The sequence below is a fragment of the Pelodiscus sinensis genome, unplaced genomic scaffold, assembly GCF_049634645.1.
Source record: "Pelodiscus sinensis isolate JC-2024 unplaced genomic scaffold, ASM4963464v1 ctg37, whole genome shotgun sequence".
Lineage (NCBI taxonomy): Eukaryota > Metazoa > Chordata > Testudines > Trionychidae > Pelodiscus > Pelodiscus sinensis.
In genome coordinates, this window is record NW_027465869.1 from 3,770,261 (window position 1) to 3,784,349 (window position 14,089).

Sequence of the window (14,089 nt, forward strand, 5' to 3'; positions counted from 1 at the left end):
CCAGTTCGGCATAGGTGAGTCCCTCAGCGCGGGGGTTGGGCTCCTGGGGTAGGGAGGGAAGAGAGTCACTATGTGTATGAGTCAAAACCAGCACACAAACACACACAGCCACACACCAGACAGTCCTGATCCCAGACAGCAGGGGGTATTCATATGCAGTGAGGGGGTGCATGGTGCATTGGTGTGGGGTGAGGCAAGGCACAGAGCTGGGGAGTTTTGGGGGGCACTTACAAAGACATCTTGCAGTTTCCCTTGGCCCACGAGGGCATCTGTGGAACAAAGACACTCAGGGGCAGGGAGGGTGTGAGAAAACCGGAATCTGTGGCTAGTTAGACAGGGTGTCTATACACCATGGGCTGAGCCAATTCCCTGGAGTGAGGATGGGTCACAGGGACTGGGGCTGGATCAGTGTCCCTGGGATCGCAGGACACTGATCCCCTGTCTGTGGCAGGAGAAGCCCCTGTCTGTGGCAGGAGATGGCTGGAGAAGCCCCTGTCTGTGGCAGGTCCCATGGGACTGCAGTAGCTCCCCTGCCCATGGCCCCTGGTTAACTGGTTGCTTACTGGTTAACTGGTTAACCTTTCACATCCCTAATCCAAAGAACCCCTTGAAATGGGTTATACATTAAATGAGCTTTTTACTACCCTCGTCTCTCGTGACCATTTGGGGTGGTTCACATGCACCCTGCGCAGCAGAACTGCCTCATCCATGAACGGGCCCTGGCTATGATTATGCAAAGGGCAAAAGAACAGTCAAAATGGCTGCATTGCAACTCGTGGAGACATTTCTGCAGCATCAAACAGCACGTGGCAGCTTGCAACGTGGTGCCTCACGCGGGTATTGGCCTGAGGATAGCCCCTCCTTCAGAGGAGTCAAGTGGCCACATCATCCACTCTGCAATAGACACAAAGGGAAATGAAAGTGCAGGCTGGCAAGCTACTGTGTACTGGGGGAAGAGATGAAATGTCTGCCTTCCCACGCTGTGTACTTTCACAGGCTGTCTGCCTTCACACGCTGTGTACTTTCACAGGCTGTCTGCCTTCACACGCTGTGTACTTTCACAGGCTGTCTGCCTTCACACAGTGTGTGCCTTCACATGACGTGTGCCTTCACACAGTGTATGCTTGCACACGCTGTGGGCCTTCACAAGATGTGTCCCTTCACACGCTGTGGGCCTTCACTGCTTATGTGCCTCATACTCCCTGTTTAGTGACGGACAGGCCTCGCACAGCAGGAGGTGAATGGCACCCATTTCACAGCATCTTCTTCCAAGAAGCCCCACTGATTCCAAGGGGACTGCGTTAGTAGTGAGGGTTGCAGGCCACCCTTAGCAGGAAGGGCTGCAGCGTCTGGCCATCAGTCATAACAATAGATGGCAGAGATGAAGAAAACGGCCTTCAGCATCTCCCAGATTGCGGCGCCTCGGGCACCATCTGAGGCACATTGCCCAGGGCTCTACAGCGCCGTGCGGGGCTCTGTCAGTGAATTAAAGGGGCTGGGGCTCTAGCCATGGCTACTGCCGCAAAAGCAGTGGTGACTGGAAGCCCTGCCCCTTTAAATTGCCAGACCCCAGGGCCTCTGTTACTGCCAGGTCAGCCGGTCTGATGGCTTTTATCTAGAGCTTCTCCTCCTTAGATCTGCAAGTGTAACCCACACAGCTAGTGGGTGTGGTCACTGTCCCATGTCCTGGCACTTGGACCACGTACAGCATGCGATAAGAAGAAGGGAGCTCTACAGCCTGAGCTGAGCTCAAGGGCTGTGTCTACATTGGCATTGCGCAAAAACATGCTGCCTGTCTACACTGCCGGGGAGTTCTTGCGCAAGAACACTGACATTCTAATGTGAGAAATCGGGGCTTCTTGCGCAAGAACTATGATGCTCCCGCTCAGGAATAAGCCCTTTTGTGCAACTATTCTTGCGCAAGAGGCCAGTGGAATCAGGCAACATGAATTTCTTGCGCAAGAAAGCCCAAAGGCTAAAATGGCCATCAGAGCTTTCTTGCTCAGAGAGAACATTTACACTGGCATGGATGCTCTTGTGCAAAAGCACATCTCTTGTGCAAAAGCACATGCCAGTGTAGACACTCTCCAGCCCCCACCGCATTAACAGTTTGATAGAATGTTAAACAGGAAAGATGGAAATTCTGATCTACTTGAAATCTGTGTTCTTCATGTACCATTTGCTCCAAAAAAGGCATAGCTAGTGGTTGAATGATCTGAATTAGTGGAGGCTTGGGAACAGATTGCTTACTCTTCTGAAGCAGATCTGTCACTCAGGGCTGGAATATGTTCCCAAAAGAAAAAAAAATCAGATACACAAAAAGGAAAACAAATCCAAAGAGTTTGCAACAGTGGAGCCCTGGGCTAGTGTTCTCAGAGAATCCATGTTAGAGGCCAAAATCTGAAAAAGGTGTGAGGGTATGTCTACACTAGAAAGTTAGTTCGAACTAACGGACGTTAGTTCGAACTAACTTTCCTATGCGCTACACTAGCGCTCCGTTAGTTCGAACTTAATTCGAACTAACGGAGCGCTTAGTTCGAACTAGGTAAACCTCATTTTACGAGGACTAACGCCTAGTTCGAACTAGCTAGTTCGAACTAAGGGCTGTGTAGCCCTTTAGTTCGAACTAGTGGGAGGCTAAGGCTTCCCAGGTTTCCCTGGTGGCCACTCTGGCCAACACCAGGGAAACTCTATTGCCCCCCTCCCGGCCCCGGAGCCCTTAAAGGGCCATGGGCTGGCTACTCACTTTGTGCCAGTTGCAAGGCTGCCAGCACCCGTGCCTGCACAGCCTGCACCTGCCACAGGATGAGCCAGCCATCCGAGGGCTCCCAGCCCTCCACTGCTCCCCACGACCAGCCTGGCGGCTCCCGGGAGCCTGCCCGGGGGCGCAAAAGGCGGGCGCCCGCCTGGTCAAGTGCGGAGATCGTGGACCTCATCGAGGTTTGGGGGGAAGCCTCAAATGTCCACGATCTCCGCACTAGCCACCGGAACGTGGCCGTCTATGGACGCATGGCTGCCAGCCTGGCTGCCAGGGGCCACCAGCGCAGCCGGGAGCAGGTGCGCTGCAAGATTAAAGACTTGCGGCAGTCCTACTCCCGGGCCTGCCTGCCAGAGGCTGACCCGGAGGCCTGCCCCCACTTCCATGCCCTGGACCGCATCCTGGGGCCTCATGCCGTCCCTGCCCCCCGGGACGTGATTGACCCCGGGGCAGAGGGACCGCTCCTGGACACCGAGGAGGAGGAAGAGGGCTCTGAGAGCCAGGAGCCTGCCGCCAGCCTTCCCAGGACCCGGGACCCCCGAGGCACCCCACAGAGCCGCTCGCCTGCATCATCAGAGGCCGGGGAGGCGTCCACCTGTGAGTACCCTCGTGTTCCCCTTATGTGTACGGGGGGCTGGGGCGAGAGGGAGCCCCGGGACCGTGCGCCTGGGCCTTGCCCACTACGGAGCAGCAGCTGGGGATCCTGCAGGGGCCCTGGCCTTGCAGAGGGGAGCTGGGTTTCACACACCTGGGCCCCTGGGGTAATTGACCGCTGGTCTTCTTGCACCACAGCTGCAGCACCGGGGACTGCAGGGCGCACCACACCGCCTGCAGCAGCCGCCCGCGCCCGGGCAAGCAGGACAGCCAGGAACCAGGAGGACTACCAGAGGCGGCATCTCCGGTTCCTGGACCGACAGCTCCGTCTCCAGGACCACTGGGTCCAGGAGGACCTCAGGCTGCGCCAGAGGAGTCTGGAGGCCCTGGAGGAGCAGGGCCGTGCCCTGCGAGGCCACCTCCAGAGCCTGCTAGACCGCTTTCCATTTCCTCCTCCCCCTGCTCCCCCTCTTGCTCCCCCTCTTGCTCCCCCTGCTCCCCCTCTTGCTCCCCCTCTTGCTCCCCCTGCTCCCCCTCTTGATCCCCCTCTTGCTCCCCCTGCTCCCCCTGCTCCTCCTGTTCCTCCTGCTTCCGCTCCTGCTTCCGCTCCTGCTTCATCCACACCCCCTGTCCTCTCTGCCCCCCCCTCCACAACCATTCCCCACCGACGCCCCCGGACCCGCAGTGTGGCGAGACGGGAGAGGCACCCAGACTCCCACCCCTGAGCTTTCCTTTCCCTTCCTCCCTTCCCTCCCCTCCCCTTCCAGCTCCCTCGTCCCAGGTTTCCCCCTCCCTTCTCCCACCTTCATTCCTCCCTCCCCCACCCCAGTTCTCTGAAATAAACAGACGTTTTTGTTTGAAAAACAGGTGTCTTTATTGTACAGTAGATAGGGAGGGGAAAGGGGAAGGGGGGGGGGTAGGGTGGAAGAAGGCCCCGGTGGGGCATGCAGGGAGAGGTCAGTCCTCCTCCTCCTCCACCTGGAAGCTCTCCCGCAGGGCTTCCCGGATCCGGATGGCCCCCCGCTGGGCTTCCCGGACGGCGGTGGTGCGGGGCTGACCGTAGTGTCCAGCCATGCGGTCAGCCTCAGCCATCCAGGCTGGCAAGAAAGCCTCCCCCTTCCGCTCACACAAATTGTGGAGCACACAACATGCCGCCACCACGGGAGGGATGTTGTGCTCGGCCAGGTCCAGACGGGTGAGGAGGCATCGAAAGCGGGCTTTCAGTCGCCCGAAGGCCCCCTCCACCACGATGCGGGCCCTGCTCAGCCTGTTATTGAAGGCCTGGCGGGAGGGATTGAGGTGCCCCGTGTAGGGCTTCATGAGCCAGGGCTGCAGTGGGTAGGCGGCATCCCCCACCAGGCAGACGGGCATGTCCACGTCCCCGACCCTGATGTGGCGGTCGGGGAAGAAGGTCCCGTCCTGCAGCCGCTGGCACACGGAGGAGTTCCGGTACACCCGGGCGTCGTGTGCTTTGCCGGACCAGCCCACATTTATGTCCGTGAACTGTCCCCGGTGGTCACACACGGCCTGCAGGATGACGGAGAAGTACCCCTTGCGGTTCACGTACCGGGACGCCTGGTGTTCCGGGGCACGGATGGGGATGTGCGTCCCGTCGATGGCCCCCCCGCAGTTGGGGAAGCCGAGGGCGCCGAATCCCCGGATGACGGCATCCGGGTCGGCGAGGCGGACCACCCTGCGGAGCAGCACCCGGTTGATGGCCTTGACCACCTGCGGAGAGAGACACAGCAAAGCGTCAATCAGTGGGGCGCCCGGGTGGCTGGGAGCATTCATGCCCTGGCAGTGCCCCGCGCCCCACTCCCGGAAGCAACCCCCCTGGCGGCGTGTAGTACGGCCGGGACAGCCCGACCCCTCCGGTGCGGGGCGCCTTCGCCTCCTCCCGCCCCCCCTTTGTCCCTGGGGCGGCCCATCCCCTCCTCGCAGCCCCCCTCCCCCCCGGCTCGGTGGCCGACGAGCGCCGTACCTGCATGAGCACTGCTCCGACAGTGGATCTCCCCACGCCGAACTGGTTCCCGACGGATCGGTAGCTGTCCGGCGTGGAGAGCTTCCAGAGGGCGATGGCCACCCGCTTCTGGAGGGGGATGGCGGGCCTCATGCGAGTGTCCCTTCTTTGCAGGGCAGGGGCGAGCCACTCGCAGAGCTCCAGGAAGGTGTCCCTCCTCATCCTAAAGTTCTGGGTCCACTGTCGGTCGTCCCAGCGCTCCAGGACGATGCGGTCCCACCAGTCGCTGCTGGTGTCCAGACGCCAGATGCGGCGGGGCACGCCGGTGCCGGGGCGCCACCGCGGCTCCTCCATGGCCCCCAGGGCGGCCAGGCGGAGAGGCAGGGGGCTGACGTTCCCCAGGTGGTGCCAGGCAGCCTCGAGCCATTGCTGGCAGGCTTGCAGTAGCAAGTCCAGAACGTGCACCAGAAGGTGCAGGGCGAGCCGTGGCTCCATGTTGCCACCTGCGGCAGTCCCCCCCGAAGGGAAGCACCGACACAGACGGGCACAGAGACCGACGCTTTGCTGTCCCTCGGAAAGGTTGGCAAGCAAGCAGGAAAAGCTGAGAACCGGCTGTCCAGGGGGGGGTCCCTTTAAGCACGAGCCTCAGATAGCCTCAGACAGCAGCCACACAAAGCAACTGCTGACCTGATGCCCTGCCAGAACCGGTTTCAGCTGCCCTTAAATGCCCCCCTGCGTCCAATCAGTGTGGACGCGCTAGTTCGAACTAGCAAAACGCTAGTTCGAACTAGTTTTTAGTTCTAGATGCGCTAGTTCGAACTAGCTTAGTTCGAATTAACTAATTCGAACTAAGTTAGTTCGAACTAGCGCTGTAGTGTAGACGTACCCTGAGAGAGAAACATCATAGAAATTAACATTCACAGCAACTCAAGAGAACTACCTGAAATCCAGAGGGAATATAGGGTTGTTAACAAAAACCCTAGCTCATTTCATAGTCATGGCAACATCAGAGGGGTAGGCCAAAACTGAAAGTTTTTTTAAGCACTGTTGTAGGAATTATTCTGTGGCCGTTCTCTGGCCTGTGCCATGCAGAACATCAGACTAGATCACATGTTAGAACCAGAGATAACCTGAATGGAAGTGCCTACATATATTTCAAAATACATCCCACAGATTCTTTTGAGGGAAGTATCAAAATATTTCATGTTGGCCTTTTCATTTGAACTGACATTCATGCGTGAAGTCACAAATACATGAGCTATGTATTCAACCCAAATATTTCACAAGAAAAAACAACAAAATCCGTTTTGGTCATGAGCTAAACTCATATTTTTCCCCAGATTTTTTGATTTGGCCACTGAATCCAAAAATCACTTCCTCAGTCATCTCTACATCTACCTGGTTGCAGGTGGTATTCTGATCATGCTCTCACAAGCAGCCCTACTGAATGCATTGAGAATATTCATGTGAATAAAACACGTTACGGGGGGAATGGTTTTATTCTCAGTATGTGTATTATTGCAAAAACATTTGACCAGCTTCTGCTCTTATAGCTTCTTCACATGGGGAGTCCTTCCAGAACAGTATTCCTGATTAACTCCACGTGTTTTAATGTTGATGAAGTTTTGTTTAAAAATTAGAAAAAATATGAGAAAACGTGGGAAAAATTCTATTTCAATATTTTGGGAAAGAAAAGTTTTAATTTTTTTCACTTCCAAATACATTTTTGTTTGGAAAGGTCCTTCCTTTTATATTAAAATCTCCCCCCCCCCTCCCCTCCAAAAAAGGTCTAAATCAAAAGGAAACAGTTTAATCTCTCTCTCTATATAAAAAAAATTTCCTATGGGATGACAGAGTGATGTGATGACACTGTATCCCACAGCCCCTCCTCTGCCCTCAGCTGCCCTACCTCCTCCTGCCCTCCCTAGTGCTCTAGCGGGCCGGAGCCCTGTAACCTTTCCCCTCCCCATTCCTGGAGCCTCCAGGAGCCATGTATCCTCCCAGAAGGGAACCAGAGGCCTTCCCCTTGTGGGGGTGGGCCAGGATCCACATGCCCTCCCCCTTCACAGGGGAGGGGCCTGGGACCTGTGCACCCTCCTGGGGGAAGGAGGGGCAGAGCCACATTCCCTCCCACATCACGTGGGGTGATCTGGAAGTCATACACCCTCATCCCTCGCAGCCAGAGGGAGAGAGCCAGGTAGCCTTGGCCCAGGCCAACGCCCTGGTGGATGGAGGAAAAGAGCCGGGTCAGCCTTGACATAAGCCTCCAGTGGCCCAGCGGGAGAGCTGGGGCTGCCTACCCACAGTGATGGAGCTTGGTTAGTGTAGCGAGCAGGGTGCAAAGCCCTCTTGTTTAATCAAAATAAAAGTTTTCATTTCACCCCCCACATTCTTTTCTTCATTTTGTCTCATGGAAAATATTCAAAATTGTAGGTCGCGTGTCCTGATTTCTGGGTGAAATTCTTGGATAAGCTCTGAATGTTTTTGGGGGCAGAAAATCCATTTCCCCAGCCAGATGAGAGAATGAACCCCACGGGACAGACATTAGTCGTCTTGCTTAATGCGCTACTGGAAAATGCACGGGTACTGTCATGGGGTGGGTGGGATAAGAACCTACATAGATTAAAACAGCATCTCTAGGATGGGTCCAAACCAGAATGTCAAATGCAAATGCCTCTGCACTTTGGGGAAGCTTTAACTCCAACCTAAGCTGTGTGACCTAGGTCCCTCCTCAAAGGGGTTCGTACTTGCCAGGTGAGCTCACCAGTGCCATAAGGATGCAAGTCATCTGTTTCCCCAGCTGGCGAAAGACCTGCTGTCTGGTCTGTGCAAGGACCTACTGTTGTGCAGGTCACCGCTGTGTCTCCGCTGGGCTGTGAGCCCTGTGGAAAAAGGGCACATACGTTAGTGTGTAAATGAGTCTGTGAAGGCTGCAGAAGAGCTATATGGGCAAAGGCTAAAACGTGGGTGCAATCCCTCAGGAAATTGCCTGCAGTCGGGATTGTCTATAGAACTTCTGGATCTAAAACTGGGAGTTTGTGTAGCCTCAGCCAGTGGAAAGTAGATTTATTAACCAGGAGGGTGGTGTAACCCATGGGCTCTTGCAGCCATCTGCAGAGGGCACGGGGGTATAAAAGTTACGGGGGTCCCATGGGACTGGTGTTTACCTTCTAGTTCACCAAACAGTGTCACATGAAAGTGTGTGTCACACCGGTCCTCATAATCTTCTCTAAATGTCTGTGCAGAGAATACGGAAGGAGGTATGTGTCTATTGGAAGTTGTGTTCTTTAGACCTTGTAGCTCAAGGCAAGGAGGTGGGAGATGCTTCTTTCCCTTGCTGACCATCGTGTGTCTTACAGTAGTACTCTATTCGCATAGTGAGTCACCTGTGCATGGAGAGAAGGCAGGGGGATAATTATGAGAATGATGTTAAAAGCGGGGGTGGGGTGGCTGCTTTACAGGTGAAGAATGAAGTACTGGACTGAGATATCTAGGAATGCAGAAAGATGCTCTAAGGTCCTTTACCAGGGGAAGGGGACAAAGTGCCAGTGGGTGTAGTTTCTATCTTGGTTAAAATGCAGTGAGAAGGACTTTGGCTGGTTTTGATGGACATGTAACCCTTTTTTCCAGCATTTCTGTCGGCTGCCATTGAATCTCTCTCCTTTGATAAATAAGCTCACAGGTGCTTTTCCTGTGAACTAAGTGCTGTGTACAATGCTGAGCTGTGTTCTCAGGTGTAACCATAAGCTGCTGGGTACTGGGCCTTTGGGATCTGGTAATTCTGTAAGTGGTTAAGATGCTGAATGTCACAGGGGCCCCACTCAGAGTACTCAGGTTTGGAGTTTGCCTGGCACTTGCCTCTCTGAGAAACACTGGAGCCCACATGGGTTGCCTGTGGCTGATAGGATCAGCCAGCTGACCCCTAGCAGGCAGAGAGAAGATTCCTCATGGTAATAGCAGGCATTAACGAGATGCCTTAGAACTCTGAGTAACCTGAGCATCGTCACAGGTGGTCTAATGACCTCTAGAGGGAGACAGAGGGCAGTAATGACCAGGTGTGGGTGATACAGGCAAAGAAGTTAGGGGAAATAAGAGCTTTTATAAGTTTATTGGGAGGAAAATGCAATAGATCCTTTAATAAATAGAATAACAGAATCATAGAACACTAGCACATCAAGAGATCATCAGGTCAAGTCCCTTGCCCTCACGGCAGGACCAAGGACTGTCTAGATCATCCCTGACAGGTGTCTGTCTAGCCTGCTCATAAACATGTCCAGTGATGGAGATTCCACAACCCGCCGAGGCAATTTATAAACAAGAGGGACAAAATTAATGTTTAATCAAAATGGCTGAGTCACTAAAGAACTTGTAAAACAACAAGTAGTCCTGAGGCACCTTAGAGACTAACAAAAATATATACACAGTAGCATGAACTTTCGTGGGCAAAACCCACTTCATCAGATGAGCTGTAAAGGAATAACAAAAACCCAGAAATGATAACAGAAAAAGAAAGGAAAGAAAGGTACCTGTCAATTGTAGGACCAGTGCTAACGAGGCTAAACAAATGGGCTGGAAGTGTCATATACTTAGCTTTTGATGTAAAAATGCAGGGTTAAAGGCAGTGGAGACTGGCTTTATAATGCCACATCCAGTTAATGTCAATGTCAAACCCAGGGAAACGGTGTCAAATTTACAAATGAAGATCAGTTCCGCACACTCTCTCTGTAATTGGCTGGTGAAATTCCTTTGTAGAAGAATGATTACTTTTACATCCAAGAATGAGCACCCAAGCAGGTTAAAAAGTTTCCCTATAGGTTTATATGTGTTACCATTTCTGATGTTTGATTTGTGTTCATTTATTCTTTGTCATAGAGACTGACCAGTTTGACCAATAGATATGGCAGAGCGGCAGTAACAACAAATGAGAAAGTAGTATTTCTGGGAGGAAATTAGTTATTAAAATTGAGACTGAGATTTTAAAAACATCTATGAGAGGTAGGAGAATTATTACTAACTTGCTCAGTCACTTCTGTAAATCATACTTCTTGAAGATAGTGGAAACATAGCAATAAGAAGGACAGGTTTCACATTTTCTGGTAAATCTGTTAGCTACAAAATGCTGGCTTAACTGCACAGTTCAGTTTCTTTCGTCCTGGCACTATGGTAATGTCAATAAACTAATAACTTTCACGCTTTCACTTACCTGAGTGCTGGCCCTGTCAAATCCAATGGTTGTGGAATCTGAGGAAAGAGACTGAATATATTAATATGAACTCTGCTTGAAATGCCAGGGAACTTGTGTTAATGCCAGAGCTGGTCAAAATGATGCTGCTACAACTTTTTAAAAAGCAATCTATATATAAATGACTGATCAATATGAAAATGGTTGCTGGAAATGTTCATTTTGGTCATTTCCCCCCATGTTTTAGATGAAAAGTTATTTTTATCTAGTGATATTAGATTTCAAAAATATTTCACCATTTTACCCATTTTTTGTTGAACCCCCTGTGAAAGTAGAAAGAATTATACTGTAAGAGAAAGATGAATTGTGCTGTAATAATTGAATAAGTTGAAGGAATTCTGTTTGTCTTTTAAGAGGAAGAAGAAAAGTATGTTAATGTTGATAGTAGGTATGCAGATCAAGGTGCTAGCCAATTTGGGCCTGAGTTTAACAGGAAGAGAAACATTAGGTGTTAGACAGAAAGCAATTCTAGATAATCAGGGAGATATAGCCAGGAGATTGCTGTGTGCTTGATATTGAAATGAAGATACTTAACCACACTAATAATGTGAAGTTTTGCCACACCCTTTGATCTTGTTAACTTGGCCTTTTGACTGTATAAAATCAAGGGGTTTGAACCTTGTATGGTACTCACATTTTCTGAATGCATTTTAGCAAAGCTTTGCTGAAATAAACAGAGCAGTCTGCCAAATCTGTGAATCCTGTCTGACTTTGACAATTTGGAGGTTCTACCGAGATGGCAACCGTCTTCGCTGAGGCTGTGTGATCCCTGACTGTTTTGCAGGATGACCGTGGTAGCTGGCACCTGGGCATTTGGCCCGAGCGGTCCTCCGCCAGAACGGAAAGGTGCACAACCACAGCGAAGTCTACGCCATCGAACCTGTTGGTTCCTGCTCTGTTCTGGTAGGGATCCCGGGATCTAACATCAGGACTCTGGTCAGGTAATTATTTTGTCCGGACTGAGGACTGTCTTGTCTCTGTGTCTATCCGTCTTCCCTGTGGTGTGAGTGAGTCTGGGAGCCATCCCTGCCCGGGGACTGGCCGACCAAGGGGCTCCTGTCCCCGCGGTCTGTGTGACTGGAATCTGCACAATCGCAGCCGCACCGCACCTTGGATAAAATCCTTGGAGTGAACGCAAGGGCGATTGAGGCAGTAGCCTGTGGGCTTCTTTTGTGTGTTGCACTGGGCACCGCTCTGACGAACCCGAATTTCCTCCTTGTGTGATTGGTGTATGAAGTCCTCCTGTATGGGTAACTAGACGTCTAAGCAGGGATAGTTCCCTAAAGGGACCCTGGCTCAGTTTATATATTTTAGAAAGGGTCCGGACTCCTGTAAATTTCTGGAAAAATGATCTAGATTAACTCTGGGGGGATCCCAAAACTCAGTGGCCACTGTTAGGATCTTGGAACAAAGACCAAGTGGACGTCTTAAAAGACAAACTTGGCCTTCCCAAAACTAAATTGGCTAGAGGAGAGGTAGATTGCTTCATGCAGTGGTGGGACGAGGCAAATCTTAAATGAACTGAATCGAAGCTCGCCTCCCTTAAAAATTCTAATTATAAGAAAAAGCTTTATTGGAAACCTCCTCTCCCACCACCAGACCGAGCGCTTCCCTTTACCCCGTCCTCCAAGAAGACTCAGACCGGTCCCACTTGAAGCTATAAACCCTGGACCCACACGGAGCTCCACTCGATTTTAAAAGGTTTTCCAAAGCCCCAGGAAAACCCTACCAAATTTGCAGAGGAATTTTGCTAGTGTGCAATGCCTATGAACCCTCTGAAGCAGACCTCCTGCAACTGTGTAAACTACTTATAACCCCGTAAACAGCAACAAAGAAAAAAACCTGGGCAACTATCACACAGACTGACTGATGGTTTTTTTTGTTTGGTTGGTTGGGTTTTTTGGGTTTTTTGGGATACAGCAACCAGGTAAAAATGGACAGGGCGCCCTGGCGCATGCGTTTGTTAATAGCCTCTTATCTGCTATTAGCAGTATGTTAAAGCAAATAAGTGTTGGATGGGAGGCCAAGACCATGGACAAATTGCAAGCAGTGGCAGAGCATTGCCACTGCACTCTAAAAAGAAAGAGAAGCAGTCCTCACAAAAGTTGATAGCTCTGCAAATACAGCATTATTCAGGGCAGGGCAGACAGTACTGGGAATGGGGAGGGTACCAAGAATGGGGATAAGGTCAGAGAAGGGGTCGTGGCACCGGGTTTTTGGGATTTAAAGGTTTCAGCTCCGGTCATATCCACCCTGTGGGAACAAGGCATTATTGTCCCCTGTTCCAGCCCCTGTAACACCCCTATCCTCCTCCCAGTTCGAAAAGCTGATGGTAAATCATGGCGGTTTGTTCAGGATCTTCAAGCTATTAACTGCATTGTTGTACCCACCTTTCCTGTAATCCCTAACCCAGCAACTAATCTGGCTTCTATCCTGCCAGATGCAACTCATTTTAGTGATGTTGATCTGTGTTCTGCTTTCTTTTCTGTCCCGGTTCACCCTACGTCCCAGTATCTTTTTGCCTTTTCTTACAAGGAGCAGCAGTATGCTTCCCAAGGGGCACACAGAAAGCCCGTCTTACTTTTCCCAAGCATTAGCCAAAGACCTTGTTGACCTGGTCTTCCCCTCTGGGTCCACATTGGTCCAATGTGTAAATGATCTACTCCTCTGTTCCCCTTCATTATCTGCCTCAGAAACTGACTCTTTAGTGCTTCTCACTGCCCCCCCAGCCACCTTAGGGTTACCTGACTACTGTAAGCCTTTACCCTTTTCTGTCACGAGCAATCTGGTTGTGCACTTGGGGTTCTTACTCAGGAGCATGGTGGCAAAAATCGTCCAGTAGCTTATTTCTCTGCCACCTTGGATCCTGTTGCCCAAGGTCTACCCCCCTGTCTGCGTGCTGTGGCTGCCGCGGCACGCCTAATTGAAATGTCTGAGTCCCTTGTCCTCCGCTCTCCTGTTTCTCTCATGGTCCCTCACTCTATAGATACTCTCCTGCTGCAATGTAATACAGCTCACCTTTCCTCCGCCCGCCTCACTTTTACTGCTTTCGGCTTCGCATATCACCATAAAGTGCTGTTCTCAGTTGAACCCTGCCACTCTCCTTCCTCTGGCTAATGACGGTGAACCCCACGACTGCCTTGCAAGTGTCTCTGCTGTCACCGTCTCATGCCCCGACCTTTCTGATGTCCCTCTCTCTAACTCCGACCTTGTGTTATTCACTGACGGTTCCTGCTTTAGAGATAGCTAAGGTCGTCTCCTCGCAGGATACGCTGTGGTATCACTCTCTGAAACCCTAGAAGCTGCGCCTTTACCTTCTGTGACCTCAGCACAAGTCGCTGAACTAGTTGCCCTAACCCGCGCTTGCTTTCTGACTGAGGGACGCTCCGCCACCATTTATACTGATTCTCGATATGCTTTTGGGGTTGTACATGACTTTGGCACCCTCTGGCAAGCTCGGGGTTTCCTTACCTCTGCTGGTACCCCTATCAAGAATGGCCCCTACATTGCTGCTCTCCTGTATGCACTCCCATCT

General features: G+C 51.7%; 1 protein-coding gene across 1 annotated transcript; it reads left to right on the top strand.

Annotated features, from left to right (window-relative positions):
• Positions 1 to 3,004: 3,004 nt before the first annotated feature.
• LOC142824065 (uncharacterized) lies at positions 3,005 to 4,077 on the top strand. The gene is made up of 2 exons (XM_075915802.1): positions 3,005 to 3,355; positions 3,551 to 4,077. Exons 1-2 carry the CDS (start codon positions 3,010 to 3,012, stop codon positions 4,075 to 4,077), a joined length of 873 nt encoding a protein of 290 aa, XP_075771917.1. The 5' UTR covers positions 3,005 to 3,009.
• Positions 4,078 to 14,089: the final 10,012 nt, after the last annotated feature.